The 19,495-nt window shown below is 43.0% G+C and overlaps 1 protein-coding gene and 1 long non-coding RNA gene across 3 annotated transcripts in view; one reads left to right on the top strand and one right to left on the bottom strand.

The window, feature by feature from the left end:
• The window catches only part of nr2f6b (nuclear receptor subfamily 2, group F, member 6b), a 30,766-nt gene extending 24,133 nt beyond the window's left edge, over window positions 1–6,633 (bottom strand). The window contains exons 1-2 of the mRNA XM_061883514.1: window positions 5,057–6,633; window positions 2,967–3,061 (exon numbers count right to left, since the gene is read on the bottom strand). Coding sequence (XP_061739498.1) covers window positions 2,967–3,061; window positions 5,057–5,325 — 364 coding nt within the window. The 5' untranslated portion in view covers window positions 5,326–6,633. The remainder of the gene's footprint in view (window positions 1–2,966; window positions 3,062–5,056) is intronic.
• The window catches only part of LOC133540693 (uncharacterized), a 75,128-nt gene that overhangs the window by 9,448 nt on the left and 46,185 nt on the right, over window positions 1–19,495 (top strand). The gene's annotated exons all lie outside the window — the stretch shown is intronic.

Below are 19,495 nucleotides of genomic sequence, written 5' to 3'. Positions count from 1 at the left end.
AGTACATTTTTTACGTGTGTCCTTATCACTAGAGGACTGGGGTAAGAGGGCTAGCATGGTCGCAGGGCAATATATGACACACAGAGTAAGAAAGAGCAGGAAGAGACAAGAAGCCATGCTAAGTGCTAAGCGAGGTTGAATGTAAAGTAGCTAAACAACAGCATAATAAGTACTGTACTTGGTACACTTTACCAGAAGTCTAACATTCAAGAGCTCCAGCTAGCGGTTATCTTATATTCCTACAGTGTGTTGTGTAGCATGTTTAGATATTCCTCGTCCTCCAGAGATGATACTTGTAAGAAAACATATTTGGAAGTGGTTTTGCACTGCACAGGGATGTTAGCCACCACTGTTCTGAAAATTACTTTAAGAAAGCAATTCATTATAGTTACTTTACTTTTACCAAAAAATAATGTAATTACTAATAGAATTACTCTTTATAAATATAATCAATTACTTTAAAAACGCGGGGCCCGTTGCCTAGTGATGTGTTATGTCATCGAAGGTTTCAACGAAGCTGTGTTTTCAGCAGTTAGCAGCACACTCTGACGCCAGCTCTTTTGAATCATTTTCACCGGATTGTGTTGCCTCTGCCTAATAAAGAGATTGAATATGTTTTGATGTCAACAAACAGGCTGTATTTTGGATTTTGTCATTTCAATCATTGATTTGTTGTTCAATATTCCCATTGTGTGCGTATGTTGTTGTCTGCTGTGTCACAGCGTGATGGTGACACTTCCTGTTTGATATCAAGTTCATTTTAGTGCGCTGCCGCTTGCGGCTTTTATTAGTAAAAATATATTTTCTGCATTGAACTTGCTTTGCTGCATTTATGATGCTGTCTTGCTGTTGACATCAAACCACATCAAAAGTAGCGTGCCACTAACGGCGTTGTAACGGACCTAAGAGTAATTAGATTACTTGTTACTGGTAAAAGTAACGCTGTTGTGAGAAAGCCCACTTTTTTTTGCATGTTTGTGTGTAAGCTTCATTAATGCTTCACTAATGAGTGTGTTGAGGGCACCCCTTTGTCCTACTGGCTGTGGCGGTTCTTGAACGCACCATAGTTGTGTGGACCGTGAGGCAGTGGTTCGTTTACGTTTATAACTTTCTCCGACGCTACGTCAGAAGGACGTGTTTTGTACCACTCCTTTGTCTTATTCGTCCACCTGACGTTGTATGCTGTGCGTGAGTGTATAAAAATGAGCTTTGTTGATGTTGTTGACTTATGTGGAGTGCTAGTTAGGTATATTTAGTCAGTGCATGACTGCAAGCTGTCGATGCTAGCATGCTATTTGGGCTAGCTGTGTGTACAAGTTGCATCATCGTGCCTCGTTTGTAGGTCTTTTTGAGCTGATTTAATTTAATTTGTTTGTATCATCTGTGTATGTTATTTGCATGCCTCGTGACACATTGTCTGTGTGTGATATTGCAGTGTTTCTGATGGATGTTTTGTGTGCCGTGTGGTTGCAGACTACAGCAAATGTTGCTCAGCTTGCCAAAACTGTAATAAATCCACTAAAGGACGAAAGCCTGCCCTTTTACTTAACGTGGACACACACCTCTATACCTTTGGCCAGTTTGAGCCAGTGATTTCCAGGAGGTACTTCACCATCTGAGAAACCTCCGTTTTAGGTGTTACTAACACTGTTATATATAAGCCGTTATTACAAACACTGTTAGCCACTAGCAAGAATGCTACATTGCGTTGAGGACGCGTTTGTTTGCAGGGACACCGCTAGAATGTGTCATCAACATGGGCGTCACTTGGTTTTAAGATCAGGAGTTCAATAATTACATGGGACTGTTATCTCCAGCTAAAAGCTAATTTTTACTTCCAGTAGTTGTAAAAACATACTTTCTTGAAAAACTTCTGTATGTTCATCTTGTAGACTAGTTCTCTTAATACTGCTGCTCTCTGTCTGGCTCTACCTTACTATGTTAACAGTGAAAACCTGGACCGGATATTCAGTAATGTGGAACGGATTGGATAAGCGCTGACGAAGTGTCTCCACCTTACACTGTGAGGTGAAGGGAAATTATTTATAACTATAGTGAATAATGACAAGTTACATTATTATTCATTCAAACATACTACTGCATATATATATTTAATTTGTCTGCTTTTTTGGTAAGAAAAAAACAAACAAACCCAATGACACCAACTTGTTTAGGGGATTTGAGAATATTTTAGAGGACTTCCGCCCCCCTAAAATAGGCCTAAAGGCGCCCAAGGTTATCAACATGCATTATCATGATATAACAATAATATTAAAAGCTGTATCGTCAGCCAAATTCATATCATTTATATCATATATCGCCTTCCGCCCGATTGTAGCTGAGATAGGCGCCAGCGCCCCCCGCGACCCCGAAAGAGAATAAGCGGTAGAAAATGGATGGATGGATGGATTGTTTAAATTTTGCAACCTAACTATCTATAACAGATGTCTCCAATACCAATTTGGGAACCAGTACCGGTCTGTGAAACATTTGCTACCGGGTTGCACAGAAACATGAAATAATTTACAAAAAAAAATGTTTTTCTCCGAATTAGCTTTCGCCTGTCCACTAGACACAACAATAAGCTTGTTCATGGATAGATAATACAACTCCTGATAGGAAGTCGCCATTTGTTATATGTTTGTGGACATTAATGAAAATATAAAAATGTAAATGTGACAGATTGTAGCCAAAGGCTAATTTCTACCTGCAGTCCATGGTAGCGTACCATCAACCTGCTGCCTCTCATCGCAAACAAACAAACCTAGGGCTCTCACTAATTCAGCGTTATGGTGAGTTGTATTTTTCATGCACTTGTTTTTGACGTATGTCTGCCAAATGTGGAAGGCCAGTCTGTAATAATAATGCCTACAACTACAATCAACCTATCTCTAGTGCAAAAACTTTTGGGGACCTGTTAACTTCTAATGAGAGCTTATATGGAACCCTGTTCAACTCGATCTTACCTTCCTTGCGCATACCAACACGGAAACACTTCTTGAGTCGACAGTACTGGCACTGGTTGCGATGGTGTTGGTCGATTTGGCATTCTCGGTTTGATCTGCAACGAGAAGCGAGAACGTAACGAGGCGGAAACCTTCAAACGCTGAGTGCGTTTTCAAAGAGTACTTTGCATTCACATGTTTACTCCTCCCTCCCTCCACCGTCGCCTCTCATGTACCCTCTATGATGAGTGAAAAGTGTGAGCTGGCGTGGCTGAATAGCTCTCAAGGCTGTGACCTTTGTAAATCATCAGCCCTACACGCCCTTGTGTCGCCTTTTACAGCAAGACGAGGTCTGGCACAATTTCACAGCGAGCTCCTTTCAGCCCTCGATGTGACACGCTGATTAAAAAGACACATTCCTTTCAGGGTTAGGGAATTATTATGAGGGAGAGAAATAACTACAGTCTATGACTAAGAGCTCCATGGGCTAAGAGCAAAGAACTTTTGTGCTCCTGTGTTGAGGAATAATGGCAGTGGTGACCTTCTGGGCCAATCCAGCAGCATATGATTGGCCTTCAGCGTGATCATCTTTATTTTTTTTTTTCCCGGGCTGTATGTCAGACTTGTGCAACACATCAGGAAAGGGGCACATTCACTGTAAATGTATGGCCTGGCAACTTACTACTTTATTGTTCAATTCCCAGACCTGCCTACTTTAAAGACACTTTATGAGGAAAGCATTTCGTTATTTCCTTCCAAAAGGTCTGACATTGACCGATTCCTTTCAAAAACCGGAAAAACTTCTCCCACCAAAAATAATGTAAATCCAACTAAACCCTCAAACCATTAAAAAACACATTTTATAGAGAATATTCATAGCTTTATATGCAGAAAACAACACATTTAAAGGACAAATAAAAATGTTTTTAACTTTTATTAAATATGGTATATGATTTTAATCTTCATTTAAAGGACTTCCTTTTGCTTTAGATCAGTGGTCTTTAACAGGATCCCCAACAGAAGTACTGCAGGAGGTTTGAGAAATGTATTGCTGATTTAGACATTGAAGAAATGTCTTTCCTTGAATTCCCATCGCAATTTTCCCACAAATTGTAAATACCTTTTTAAATACACATTTTTTGATAATGGTATAGAAATGGCGCTGTAATTGCTTCCTTGCGATTAGCACCGCTAGTTTTCAGCCAGCCATTAGAGCTCTGGTACCGTTTTTGAATATGTTAGTATAACACTATGACAAGGCACCAGTTTAATTTAAAAAACTATTTTATACAGGTCGGGGGTCCCCGCTCCCTCTCTCCATCTGTTTGGGGGTCCTTGGCCTGGAAAACGTTGGAAACATTGTATAGATAGAGAACATTTATTGGATATGCTTTGGTGTAATTTTTGCTCCACAGCAACTTTTATAATCCATTTTTTAAGTCGGTCTGCAAGATTTTTGAATCTAGAGGCTTCCCCTGAATGCAAATGAAACCACACAATTCCCTCTCTAAAAATATCATTTATCTTGGAGAACAGCATACAAAAACATTTTGAGGAAAATATTTGCAAAAAGTCACAAGGAAGGTTTAGATGGTGAGGAGGGAGTCACTGTAGTGTATGATAGTGACTTGACACTGGATCATATTTCAGACTCAACCTAACTTGACTCTGAAAACAGCGAAATACAAGAGTACGAAGAATTTTGGCAGACCTGTGCTTCTCATTGAAAAGAGACTTTGGAGGCGGAGGAGAGAGCTGCTTAGTTAGACACATTAACACAGGAGCATAATCTAAGCTTCAGAGACTAAACTCAAAACTTAAACTGGTGAAATGCAAGACATTGGTTGCAGTGTGTGAAAAGTGCATACATGTTAGCAGATCTGTATTTCCTATCTAGGGAGTCTGTGAAGGGAGAAAAGAGAGCCGGTGTAGCCTTTTTCGACCCCTTGACACAGTAGCAAAATCTAGGCTTCAGAGACTAAAACTGCAAAATGCAAGAAAATGTGTGCGGAGTATGACAAATGCATACCTGATGGAAGATTTATATTTGCCATGCAAGTCATGTAAAAAAAGAGGCTCTTTACAAGACCTAATGACATAAGACTGGTTACCTGCAGGAGTAGTTGAGGTTGCGTCGGATGCTCCTTTTGAAGAAGCTCTTGCAGCCCTCACACGTGAAAACGCCGTAGTGCTTCCCACTAGACTTGTCGCCACACACCACACAATCCACCACGCATGCCTTGTCCTCGTCCGCGACATCAACGTCGCTGCTTCCGGCATGAGGCGAGCCCTCCTCTTCCTCCCCCCGCAGGTAACCCTTCTCCCCAAGTCCCGTCGTGTCCCCATTGGGGTTGCCCCATCCCCCGCTCACCATGGCCATATTCTCAAAGCCTGGCCGGCCTGTAAGTGGATCATGCACTGACCTGCCCCGGCTTTAAACTATATGCTGGAAAGTCTGCCAAGTGAGCAAAGAGCGAGGGTTGTAGCTGAAAGGGATGAAGACTTGTCTCCGCGTTGACCTTTCCCTCCTCGACGTCTGTTGGGATTGACCCGGCGATCTTCCCAGTGCACTCCTTTAATCTAGCCGCTGTCTCTGTTCTTGCCTTTCACCCTTGCGCTTGCCACCCTGACCTCTGATCAATGGCTCCTGAGAAAACTTTACACACACATTGCGCGGTTCAGAGTTCAGGCAGGAGAAGCAGCAGAAAAAAGGGTGCAGCCTGCTCTAACCCAGGAAACAATAAATTACACTTTGTCTCCCACTCTGGTCTCTCCCTCCCTCTTACTTTCGCTCACGGAATCCCCCCCCACAGCCCTCCTTTTAAAAAGTATCCCTCAGCATAACCAGTCACTATGACTCTCTCTGTGTGCGTGACTGCTTTCTCCCAAAGGACAAGTGGGAGGGAAATAAATGCGAGTTCTCCTTCAGGCAGGGTTAAACTACCCTGCCCTCTGCTCCAACTTCCAAACCCGTCCAACCAGTTCCTTGCAGTGTCGAGGTGTTATCTGCTGATCTGGGCCAGCTCTAGTCCAGACTCACTCTTGACTTGTTGAGGCAGAGGTGACAGTGGTGAAAAGGGCAAAAATGTTGATTTAGGGCAGGTGGAGGGGGGTAAAGAAAAATATGTCCCTACAAGGAACTGGGGATGACCAACAACAAGCCTTCTTTTTTCCTCTGGGCTGCACACTTTTATGAAACAATTGATCTGTGACCTGACATCCAGAGAATTCTGACAAAACCTCCAGGCGTGATATTGAAAAGAAGCTAAGACAGAGAAAGACAGTATACTCGTCTCTTTCCTGAACGGACGTCTTTGTGGTTTCTGCAAAAACTAAAACATCAGTCCTCTTGTTAGTAGTTTTCTTAGAGTGCCTCCAACAATGCTTGGCTCCAATGTCACACACAAAAAACAGGAGTCCCCACAAAGTTTTTCTTGCCTGTCTTGTTTGGTCACTGCCCATCCAGAGGCCACAACCTTTCCACATTCCCCGTGAGGGTGTACTGTTGCATGACTCTCGTCCGTCCCCCGTCTTCCTGCCCCGTGCCAGAACCAGGCTGAATAAATTAGTCAAGAAGCAGGAAAAAGCTGGTCACAAAGCTTCAGTGGAAGGCAGCGAGGAGCAGCCAGCCTCTTCTCGCTCAGTCAGTTCAGTCCCTGTGTCTGTGTGTGTGTGTGTGTGGGCGTGCGCTTGTGTGTGTGTGGAGGGATTTGACACTGCTATTCAAGCCCCGCCGTTGCCATGGCGCCCGATGCCTTATAAGGCCAGCAGAGTCAAAGAGCACAGAGCAGGCCACAACCACACACACAGTCATAGAGAAAGAATGCCTGACTGGCTGCCTGTTTCCCCCCTTGACCTCAGGCCATCCAGGGAGTTAACCCCAACACTGCCATACGACAAAAGAGGAGGGGGGGTAATACGTCACACCAAGCGTATGGTGTCCACGCTCATGTTCTCCACTCCACTCTAATCCTCAAGACTTCCTGTCACTTTGTTGGCCCAATAATAACAGTGTTGTAGTGTGACTTGTGAAAGGTTAAATGATACAAGGTCCTATTCACTGGGTGTGGACGATACTGCACAGTTTCGTACCGAACCGATACCAAATAACAAATCAATTTTACTCAAAACTTTTTAAGATCCTTCAAGGATTCTGTCTTTTAAATTCTTTATCATATTAACACAATGAAACACAGGACAGATGATTTTAGACAAAAATCATAATTTATTGTGATTACAAATATAGTCCAGGGTTTCCCCAATATGTAATTTTTCTGCTGCACGACACGGCAAAATAAAAAGCACCACACCTTGAATTTTTTTTTACGTGTAACCTAATTTAAGTAATTTATTATATGAATATTTATAGCCTATTTTTTATAACAACTATTATTTACGCACTGACTAGTGAAGCATCAAAAATTCACCCACCAAAGAAATTTGGCCAACAGATTTTGATTACCAAAACTGCAGTGCCGAAACAGGAGCTGGAGCTTAGGCAATATGTCTGCGATGGGGACGTACTTTAATATGTCCAAGGTTTACCCATGAACAGCAAATATTAATAGGACAACGGTGGTCTTTCAAGAAGAGAAAGTCCAGCTGAAGCAGCAGCGCGAAACGGGTGTGATGTCAGTGAGTGTTTTGTGACAATAGAGGCTCGTTGCACCGCTTTCTGTTCTTTGCAAATTACAAAAGATAAGAGTAAAAAGTCTCCAAACACAACTACAGTCTCCAATAACACCAGAAAAAGATGCTCGATTTGTTACTAGTCGTTTTTAATACAGTAAAAATCACTAAAAGGATTGTGCAAGTCTCTAGAAACTTAAATTCTCAACAAATGGGTAAATGGTAAATGGGTTGTACTTGTATAGTGCTTTTCTACCCCTTTTTAAGGAGCCCAAAGCGCTTTGACAGTATTTCCACATTCGCCCATTAACACACTTGCGGGAACTGCCATGCAAGGTGCTCACCAGGACCATTCAGGAGCAAGGGTGAAGTGTCTTGCCCAAGGACACAACGGACGTGACTAGGATGGTAGAAGGTGGGGATTGAACCAATAACCCTCAGATTGCTGGCACAGCCACTCTACCAACTTCGCCACGCCATCCCCCAAAGTGGAGCCTGGGTTACTTTGTACAATAAGCAGAGACCTTTTTAAAATACAGCAAAACAATATAATGCAAGAAAAAATATATGTTAATACTAACAACACAGATTTGTTTTTAAATGTATGTACAAGGCATCATCGCAAATTATATGGTGACGGGGTGGTATAGCTTGGTTGGTAGAGTGGCCGCGCCATCAACTTGAGGGTTGCAGGTTCGATCCCCGCTTCCGCCATCCTAGTCACTGCCGTTGTGTCCTTGGGCAAGACACTTTACCCACCTGCTCCCAGTGCCACCCACACTGGTTTAAATGTAACTTAGATATTGGGTTTCACTATGTAAAGCACTTTGAGTCACTAGAGAAAAAGCGCTATATAAATATAATTCACTTCACTTCACATCATATCGACCAACCCTGTTGTCAATACAGATGAAAATCGAAGCAATTTTTCCAATAAGAAATCATTTAAACCAAATTTAAGATATTAACAAAAATACATTTGATAGAGATTAATTATATTTTTACATGTGAAACAGGGCAGCACGGTGTACCAGGGGTTCGTGCATGTGCCTCACAATACTGAGTTCAATCCTGGGCTCGGGATCTTTCTGTGTGGAGTTTGCATGTTCTCCCCGTGAGTGCGTGGGTTCGTTTTGGGTACACCGGCTTCCTCCCACCTCCAAAGACATGCACCTGGAGATAAGTTGATTGGCAACATTAAATTGGCCCTAGTGTGTGAATGTGAGTGTGAATGTTGTCTGTCTATCTGTGTTGGCCTTGTGATGAGGTGGCGACTTGTCCAGGGTGTACATCGCTTTCCGCCCGAATGCAGCTGAGATAGGCTCCAGCGACCCCCCGTGGCACCAAAAGGGAGAAGCGGTTGAAAATGGATGGATGGATGGATAGATGTGGAAAACAATGTAAAGTACAGTAGTACCTCAACTTACAAGCACATTGTGTTCCACGACTGAGTTCGTAACGCAAAACACTTGTATCTCAAAGCAGCTCCGTCCATTAAAATGATTGAAATCAATTTAATTTGTGCTAGGCCCTCCAAAAACACCACAATTTTAACATGTACCATGTCACTTGAAAAGAAAACCAAAGTTTTAGACGAGATGTTTTTTTTAAAACATTACAATAAGATGTACTACAAACAACTGAAATAGTTTTGGAAATAAAGTAATACAATTGTTCAGCAATTACCTGAATCTCCTTTCAGCTGTTAGTCCGACCTCGGTTGGGTAACAATAAGAACCAGGAAATTTTATGTTTATGTTCCACACGGATGTTTGAGGGGCGGACGGGAGAAGTCAGTGTTGACAATAAGCGATGTGTATATGTGTAATGCCGGGCCCTCCAGTTTGTTGAGATAGGACTACACAAATTAAAACACATCTGCAACTTCTCTAAATTTTTATAGATACATGTTCGATTTGTTTCTCTGATTTGGTCATCCGCTTCCTCTCTTTCGCAATAACTTTCTTAGACTTGATGATTGGAGGGCAGGATTGTGTCGATCTCTGAGCGCTCAACGCTTACGTCTACAACTTGTTGGCCCCATGATGCCTTATTTTTCAGTCCTACTCAGAATAACTCAGAGACTGAGTCACCGACATATAAAAAGCTTTGTTTGGGCGGTCCTGTGGAATGAGCAAACGGATTAGTATGTTATGCGCAATATTTGGCCGTATAACAAAACTGGGGGGAATTTTTGGTCGATCTATACAAAAAGTGAGCCAAATGAAAAACTCGGTGTGACCATAATACAAAAAGGAAACAATGTAATAATTGCAACAACATTATACAAACATACTAATATAATAAACATAAAATTGTTTGAGCAGGATCAATTCAATAGCGAAAAACAAGTTAATAAAAATAAAAACAACTTTTATTCAAATCCGTTGGCTTTTTCCCCAAAGTCCTCCTGTATCGAAAAACGTATTCCCTAAGCTTATAAACAGTATAAGAATATCAACAATGTAAACAATATGAACAGCACAAATATAGAAGCGACCCGATAAATCTAAATCTTGTCATTATAATACTGATACTATCATTGTTATTAATGCTATGGCTTTTTGAATTAATTTGTTCACACCCTACTTTTCACACCTGTTGCTCGCTATCACTCAATGGTCTGCATGAGTGCTGCAGTGCTGGTCACATGATCCTGGTGTGTTGTCACATGATCATTTTAAAGGGAAGGTTTAGTATTTTTTGCCACAGGAAGCAAACGTTACAAAGAAACAGGTCAAAGGTCTGTATAGTCTGACTTTATATTTCCCAATGTATTATGGAAGAATAACAAAAACATTTTTTTTTACATTTGTTTTCCGCCAATGGGTTATGCTAAAAGATGTATTTTGCTAGTAGTCATCTAATATAGATGGATACACTCACAAATTTACAACACTCAGACAAATGATGAACGACTATTGGGCATTAAGTTAAGTGGTAGTCTCCTTAACTATAAAATGCAGTCTCTTAGCACTGTTAGCTTTCATTTAGCGCAATTTAGCCTGTTATGTTTATTGTTTGTAATGGTTTAGCCTTTATTAGCTTGTATTTGTTGTAATTGTTGCATTTTAGCACACAGTTGGCCTCTGTTATTAAAATTTCAAAAACATTGACCAAACTAAAGCCTTTTTTACTAACATATTTTAGCTGTAAACCAAGGAAGGCACACACTACATACACAAAGCCTAACCAGACGTTCTTAAATAAAATCATGTCTGAAGCCCAGAAAACTCCAGTTTTACTTTAGATATAAGGAAAGATTGGCCTGGCCCAGTAGGATCCCTCTTTGTTTGTGAACTTTATAGTCTATACATTTACAGTGATGTGATAATCAAACACTCTAGAACTCTGGAATGAATGAGTTTATGAGAGAATTGACAGAGTTTGTGTACCTTCAGTGCTGAATGATGAGCAGATGCAGTTTGGAGTGTTTTCTCGCTTTCCATATTTATGTACCCACTGCCCAGGTACGTGGAAAATGTTTTCCGTGCCATTTGCAGTTTGACGTCGGTACCATGCTAATTAGCTGCCTGAAATCGGGTTACTCCACTGTAGAAATAGCCTGCATGTCTTCTAGCACATACGCTGCAATGGCTCTATCAATGTTGTCCGGGCTAGCAGTCCCTCCGTTAAAATCCTTAAGTGGAGCTGAAGTGGGATCGGAGTCTGTGTCTCTCTTTATTAGCTTCGTCGAAGAATGTTGCTTTTGCACTATACAAGTACAACCCATTTACCATTTTCCACTCGCCCGGCTCCACTAGCATCACAGCTAACATTACCCATGCTGCTACCTCTCTGCCCTGCTAGGGCGTATACGTATGTGACATATGACGTGCCAGTATGTGACATATGTAAGAAGGTGCGCTTACACTCTGTGAGAAGGAGACACAAGAAGGAGTGGGAAGAGCCTGTAGTGTAATGCCCGCAGCTAAAAACAACTACATGAGAACGTATACTCGAATATCATGATATAGTCATTTTCTATATCGCACAGAGACAAACCCGCGATATATGGCGTATATCGATATATCGCCCAGACCTACTTTGAGTCACTATAGAAAAGCGCTATATAAATATAAATTCACTTCACTTCACTTCACTTTCGTAGCTGTTCAAGCAGATTTGAATTGATGTTAGGGCAGTAGACAGGATCAAAGACTCAACTTATATTTACCTAAAATGTTTTTTTCTTTGTGCTCAACAAAAGAAAGGTAGTGAGAATATATCGCCATGTCAAGAAACTCGGCTTTGGCTCCGTAATTATGTCTTGTTAGTAAACACAGACACGCCCCCTGCCCCACACACAGCGCCTCTTCTCTCCCTTGTGACACAGGAATAATCAGAAGGACGAAACTGCAACTCTCAAATGAAACACACTCAGATCTTCTGTTTCTAGTCAATGCTACATAAAAAATAACTTAAAGTAACGCAGTAACGCAACATGTAGTAACAGTAACTGAGTTACTGAATATAAAAAATAATCCATTATACTACAAGTTACTGCCGAAAATAATGGCCTTACAGTAACGCGTTACAAAGCCCCAACATTGAAAACAGAGCATTTTTTCCCCATCTATTAGTGATGGGTTGGCTTCACGGTGGCAGAGGGGTTAGTGCGTCTGCCTCACAATACGAAGTTCCTGCAGTCCTGGGTTCAAATCCAGGCTCGGGATCTTTCTGTGTGGAGTTTGCATGTTCTCCCCGTGAATGCCTGGGTTCCCTCCGGGTACTCCGGCTTCCTCCCACTTCCAAAGACATGCACCTGGGGATAGGTTGATTGGCAACACTAAAATTGGCCCTAGTGTGTGAATGTGAGTGTGAATGTTGTATGTCTATCTGTGTTGGCCCTGTGATGAGGTGGCGACTTGTCCAGGGTGTACCCTGCCTTCCGCCCGATTGTAGCTGAGATAGGCGCCTGCGCCCCCCGCGACCCCGAAAGGGAATAAGCGGTAGAAAATGGATGGATGGCCTCTGTTAGCTAGTACTAGCAGTTTCTACCATTGTTATTATTGGGTAGTAGCCTCTTAGCAATACGTTAACTTGCATTCTGTGTAATTTGAGTTAGCTTGTGATAGTAGTGTTACTTACTGAACATTCATAAAAATCTATTCATTTTAATTATTTTATGGCATTATTTTATTTGGGAAATTTACAATCAATGTATCTTGTAATTAAGCATGCACAGTGTTTGTTTGTGTGTCTAAAATTGACTATTATTTTATAGGGGTGTAACGGTACACAATTTCGGGTTCGGTACGTACCTCGTTTTAGAGGTCACGGTTCGGTTCATTTTTGGTACAGTAAGAAAACAAGAAAATATAAATTTTTTGGTAATTTATTTTCCAAATTTGTCAAAAATGGCTTTATCCTTTTAACATTGGGAACATAATTCTGCCCATGTTAATCAACATTAAACTGCCTCAAATTGTTGCTCAGATTAAATAAAGTGACAACTTTTCTTCTACATATAAAAAGTGCAACATTAAACAGTTTCAAGTCAACTCATCATGCTTAATTTATCACAACATTTGGGATGCCTTTAGTTGATTTTTATTATGTAAATGTTATATTTTTATCAAGATGTGATAGTAGGTACCCTGCCATTCAAAGCTTTTCTGTCCGTAAAAAAAAACAAACACACACACACACACACACCGCAAAATGAGCTAACGTTACGCTAAAAGCTAATTAGCCTTTACCTCAAGCCAGAACTGCGAGCGAGCTGAGCTGCAGTTTAAGTTTCTAGAAGGTCAACGGGCTCATAGTGATGTTAATAGTAGTTGACTGGGAGGTGTTATCATTTGGGGAGAGTGCGCTGCCTTATGCTCACCTGCTAAACACCTATCTGCTCGATGCTGAAGCATTTACTACGTGCGCTCTGAATATGCATTGCTGATTGGCTGTTACCGCTCTGAATACGCACTGCTGATTGTCTGTTATCGCTATATATGTAACCGATTAGATGGTTTCGTGGGTTGGACAATGCTGGGTGCTCAGACAGAGGCAGATGAAGCAAAGCAGCTTGTTAAGACTTTAGCTTAGAAACTCGTTTGGTACACCCCCGTACCGAACCAAACCCCCATACCGAAACGTTTCAATACAAATACACGTACCGTTACACCCCTATTATTTAGGATTTGCTTCGGGATATTTCAGGCAGCTAAAACATTTTTTTTAACAATATTTTTATCCCCAAGATCTTTCGGGGGTTTTTTGGCTTGTGGCACATTTTATAAATAAAATACAATTTAAAAATTGGGGAAAATAGAGCAAAATGATGGAGTTATATATTTGACATTTACAACACACATGGTTTGAGGCAAGGTGTCCAATCTTTCCTTGTACCATATCTGATGTTGTAAATGTCAAATGTATAGCTCCTTACTTCCTTAAAAGGACTGAATGTGGATATACAAAAAGGGGGAATTTGTCAAACAAAGTTGTTTGAAGAATAAAGGAGTGTACAGGAGAGTTGTGCAAGATTGTCTTGGTAGTAGATCGGAATTTTTGGTGTCTTTGTACGTCATTCCAGCAGTAATGTGAAGGTCTGCATGAACATGGTTGAGGACAAAATAACAGGCAAACAACTCGTCTGATAACACTTTCCAAACGCAAAGAAAATGCAGGGCAATATTGACAACTTCTACCCAAGTAACCATGCTCATCACATGGTTGTGCAGGAATGTTCTCTCAATGAGGACATATTGTGTTCCCGTCTCCCTTCAGAGCACGTTTCTGTGCCTCAGTCGATGAATTCCCATCAAAAGAGCGCAGATATAAAAAAGAAAAGCTGTCACAACCCTGTGCCATTTGTCGGAATGCATATTTTCCCCCAACAAGGCTAAACTTGATTGAGGCTTTTGACTGTGAACATAAGGTAACTTTACCCTACATCTGTCACAGCCAGACTTATTGTGCATGGTTAGATCTTTTGTTTAGTCAAGAGGTTATCAGGGGCCAAGCTAAGCTCCTCGCTGAATTAGTGCTGTCCTTTAAGCTGCTGGGTATCAGCACAAGCAGGAGCATGGTGGACAGAGTGCCACATTTACATATATGTTACAAAAAACAGTCAACATTTTATATCACTATATGTGGTGTATAGTTACAAGGACATGGTGGCTGTTCTGATTAATAAGGTCTTTGATAAAGATGGAGCGTTGTTTTTTTCAGGGCCGATATGATACAGATTAGTAGTAATCAAGGAGGCCAATAACCGATATTCTGAGGCGATATTAATTTGTAGTAAAAGTTAGCTAACATTAATTGTATACGTACAAGGATTTTAAGCGTTTTTAATTTTTTTTTTTGTGAACGTCGCACCAATAGCGACATAATGTTTTTAACGGGATTGCACAAATGTTGTGGTAAATTTAGCACCAAAAACATCAGGGGCTTTCACAGACACCTTTATTACGTGCGTCTGAGAGCAGCATTGAAATTTGTATTTAAAATATGGGAATCCTCCTCAAGGTGGAAGAGGGGTTAGTGCGTCTGCCTCACAATACAAAGGTTCTGAGTAGTCTGGGGTTCAATCCCGGGCTCGGGATCTTTCTGTGTGGAGTTTGCATGTCCTCCCCGTGAATGCGTGGGTTCCCTCCGGGTACTCCGGCTTCCTCCCACCTCCAAAGACATGCACCTGGGGATAGGTTGATTGGCAACACCAAATTGACCCTAGTGTGTGAATGTAAGTGTGAATGTTGTCTATCAGTGTTGGCCCCGCGACCCCAAAGGGAATAAGCGGTAGAAAAAGGATGGATGGAATTCTCCTCGGGAAATTGGTAAAAATATGTGATTTCATTACATCACAATAACTCGCCATTTCCTCCATTTTATATCATTTTATCCATCCATCCATCTTCTTCCCCTTATCCAAGGTTGGGTTGCGGGAAGCCCAGACTTCTCTCTCCCGAACCACTTCGACCAGCTCCTCCCGAGGGATCCCGAGGCGTTCGCAGGCCAGCTAGGAGACATAGTCACCCAAACGCGTCCTGGGTCTTCCCCATGGCCTCCTACAGGTCGGACGTGCCTTAACGAGGATTCTGAACAGATGCCCGAACCACCTCATCTGGCTCCTCCCAAAGTTAATGACTATAGGTGAGGATGGGAACATAGATCGACTAGTATATTGAGAGCTTTGCCTTCTGGCCCTAGCTCCTTCTTTACCACAACGGATCAGGACAGTGTTCGTATGACTGCGTACGCTGCACCGATCTTGTCAATCTCACGATCCACTCTTTCCTCACTCGTGAACAAGAATACCCTTGGGGACAGGATCTCCTTCTCAACCGGGAGATGGCACTCCGCGGTTTTCCAGGCGAGAACCATGGACTCTGACTTGCAGGTGTTTATTCTCATCCCAGTCGCTTCACACTTTGCTGTGAACTGATCCAGTGAGAGCTGAAGTTCCTGGCTGGCCCTATGAAACCATCAGGACCACATCATCTGAAAAAAGCAGAGACCTAATCCTGCAACCACCAAACCGGATGCCCTCAACGCTCTGACTGCGCCTAGGAATTCTGTCCACAGAAGTTATGAACAGAATTGGTGACAAAGGGCAACTCTGGCGGAGTCCAACCGCCACTGAAAATGGGTCCGACTTACTGCCGACAATGCGAACAAAGCTCCGCCACAATCAGACAGTCCGATATCCCAAACTCTCTGAGCATTCCCCACAGGACATCCCGAGGGACACGGTCAAATGCCTTCTCTAAGTCCACAAAGCACATGTAGACTGGTTGGGCAAACTCCCATGCACCTGCAAGATCCGTGCTGAGAGTATAAAGCTGGCCCACAGGATGAAAACCAAACTTCTCCTCCTGAATCTGAGGTTTGACTATCCGGCGTAGCCCCCTCTCCAGAACACCAGAATAGACCTAACGAGAAAGGCTGAGGAGTGTGATCCCTCGATAGTTGGATTGGAACACACGCTCCGGTTCCCCTTCTTAAAGAGAGGAACCACAACCCCGGTCCGCCAATCCAGAGGTACTGCCCCAGATGTCTGTGCAATGTTGCAGAATTTCTAACCAAAACAGCCCCATAGCATCCAGAGCAGGGGTCGGGAACCTTTTTAGCTAAGAGAGCCATTAAAGCCAAATATTTTAAAATATATTTCCATGAGAGCCATATAATATTTTTTAACACTGAATACAACTAAATGCGTGCATTTTTAAGTAAGACCAACATTTTTAGAGTATAATAAGTCTCTTATTCTTTTTAATAACATATTTATTCTGAAGCTAACCAATAATAAATAAAATACTTCTTAGCATTAATGCAACTTCTTAAACAGGTGCAGTAGAAAACAGATGGATGGATTAAAATGCATGAGAATGTTTTATATTTTCAATGTTATTTTTAACACTGTGATTAATAGCAGAATTCAACATTACTTATCGAGTTAAGCAATGTCATATAAGATTTATCTGAGAGCCAGATGCAGTCATCAAAAGAGCCACATCTGGCTCGAGAGCCATAGGTTCCCTATCCCATGATCCAGAGCCTTAAAAACTCCGAACAAATATCATCCACCTGTGTCTTGCCACCGAGGAGCTTTTTAACTACATCGGCAACGTCAGCCCCAGAAATAAGACCGGCCACAAAAGATTCCCCCGACACTGTTTCTTTACAGGAAGATGCTTAGTTGGGATCGAGGAGGTCTTTGAAGTATTACCTCAACCGATCCACGACATCCTGAGTCGAGGTCAGCAGCACGCTACTCCCACCATATACGGTGTCGACAGTCTACTGCTTCCCCCTCCTGAGGCAGCTGATGGTGGTCCAGACTTGCTTCGAAGTTGTCCAAGAGTCGTTTTCCATGGCTTATCTGAACTCCTCTCGTGTCCGAGTTTTTGCCTCCCTGAAGGCCGAAGCCGCGCACTGCTTGGCCTCTCGGTACCTGTCCGCTGCCTACAGGGTCCCAAAAGCCAAAAGGACCCAATAATCTTCTTTCTTCAGCTTGACGGCATTCTTCACTGCTGGTGTCCACCTGCGGGTTCTGGAATTACTGCCACGTCAGGCGCCAAACACCTAGCGGCAACAGCTTTGTTCTGCCACCAAGACAATCAAAGTACGGAACATCGTCCACTCGAACTTAATGTCCAGCGCCTCCCTCGTGACATGTTGAAAGTTTTTCCGGTGGTGGGAATTGAAACTCTCTGACGAGAGAATCTGTTAGACGTTCCCAGCAGATCCTCACAGTTCTTTTTTCCCACTATGTCGTTGCCAATGTGAGAGATGAAGTCAGCCAGCAGAACAAGCGAATAACCTGAGGGAGCACTCACCAGTACTCCCTCGAGGGAGTCCAAAAAAGGGCAAGTACCCTGAGCTGATGTGTGGTGCATCAGCACAAACTACAGTCAGGACCAAATCCCCCCACGGAGGAAAGCTACTCTCTCGTCTACTGGATTCAACTCCTAACAAAAAGGCCTTTAGCCGGGGAGCAACAAGAATTGCCACCCCTAGCCCATCGCCTCTCATTGTTTGCAATGCCAGAGTGGAAGATAATCCAGCCCCTCTTGAGATAATTGATTCCAGAGCCCTCACTGTGAGTCGAAGCGAGTCCAACTATATCTAGCCTGAACATCTCTACCTCGTGCACGAGCTCAGGCTCTTTCCCCCTCAGTAAGGTGACGTTCCACGTCCCAAGAGCTAGCTTCTGTAGCTGAGGATCTAACAGCCAAGGGCCCTGCCTTTGGCTTCCGCCCAGCTCACACTGCACCCAACCTGTATTCCCCCTCCTATGTGTTGTGAGCACATTGAAGGGGGGACCCACGTTGGCTCTTTGGGCTGTGCCTGGTCGGGCCCCATTTGGGCAGGTCCGGCCACCAGGCACTCGCCATCGAGTGCAAGTTTTCATGAAAAAAGACAACAAAAATACCACACACTCCAGTACAAGGGAGAAGAGCCAAAGAATACACGAGTTTGCAGTGACCACCGCGTTAAAGGTTTGTTTGATTACTTTTAACATTTAGTATTTTTAAGTATTATCTTGATATTATTTGTATTTCTTCAGACACATTTTTTTCTCAGTGTTCTATAAAGCACCAATATGTTTAGTCTAAACAAAATATATCAAGTCCTAAAATAGTTAAGCTTTTATCAAAGGCAGCACCTCTACGCAGACATTAGTCATCTCTGCGGACCAGGTCAGAGGTCAACTGAGGAAGCTACAGCCAAGGAAAGCAGCAGGCCCAGACAAGCTGTGACCCCGACTCCTGAAGACCTGTGCTGCAGAACTGGGTGAACCACTTCAAAGGATCTTCAACCTCAGCCTGCAGCTGGGGAGAGTGCCCACCCTCTGGAAGACGTCATGCATCGTTCCAGTTCCCAAAAAGAACTGCCCCAGTGAGCTGAACGACTACAGACCAGTGGCGCTCACCTCTCATCTAATGAAGACATTGGCGCAGCTATTTCTCAGCCTCCTCAGACCACAGGTGCAACATGCCCAGGACAGCCTGCAGTTTGCGTACCAGGAAGGCGTTGGTGTGGAGGATGCTATCCTTTACCTGCTGCATCGAGCCCACTCACACCTGGATAAGGGAAATGGCACTGTGAGGATCCTGTTCCTGGACTTCTCGAGTGCCTTTAATACCATCCAGCCCCGCCTCCTTCAGGACAAGCTCTACAAAATGCAAGTGGACCCCTGCCTGGTTGCCTGGATTTCGAACTACCTCACCGACAGGCCACAGTACGTCAGACTGAAGGACATCACGTCTGACACTGTGATCAGCAGCACCGGAGCACCGCAGGGAACGGTGCTGGCCCCTCTTCTCTTCACCCTGTACACCGCTGACTTCTGCTACAACTCAGAGATGTGTCACATCCAGAAGTACGCGGATGACACAGCCATCGTCGGGTGCATCAGGGAGGAGTTTCGGAACCTGGTGAGGGACTTTGTTGTCTGGTGCCACACGAACGTC

The sequence above is a fragment of the Nerophis ophidion genome, linkage group LG22, assembly GCF_033978795.1.
Source record: "Nerophis ophidion isolate RoL-2023_Sa linkage group LG22, RoL_Noph_v1.0, whole genome shotgun sequence".
NCBI classification, from domain to species: domain Eukaryota; kingdom Metazoa; phylum Chordata; class Actinopteri; order Syngnathiformes; family Syngnathidae; genus Nerophis; species Nerophis ophidion.
Note: the sequence above shows the minus strand (reverse complement) of the source record. Positions and strands in the feature narration are given on the sequence as shown.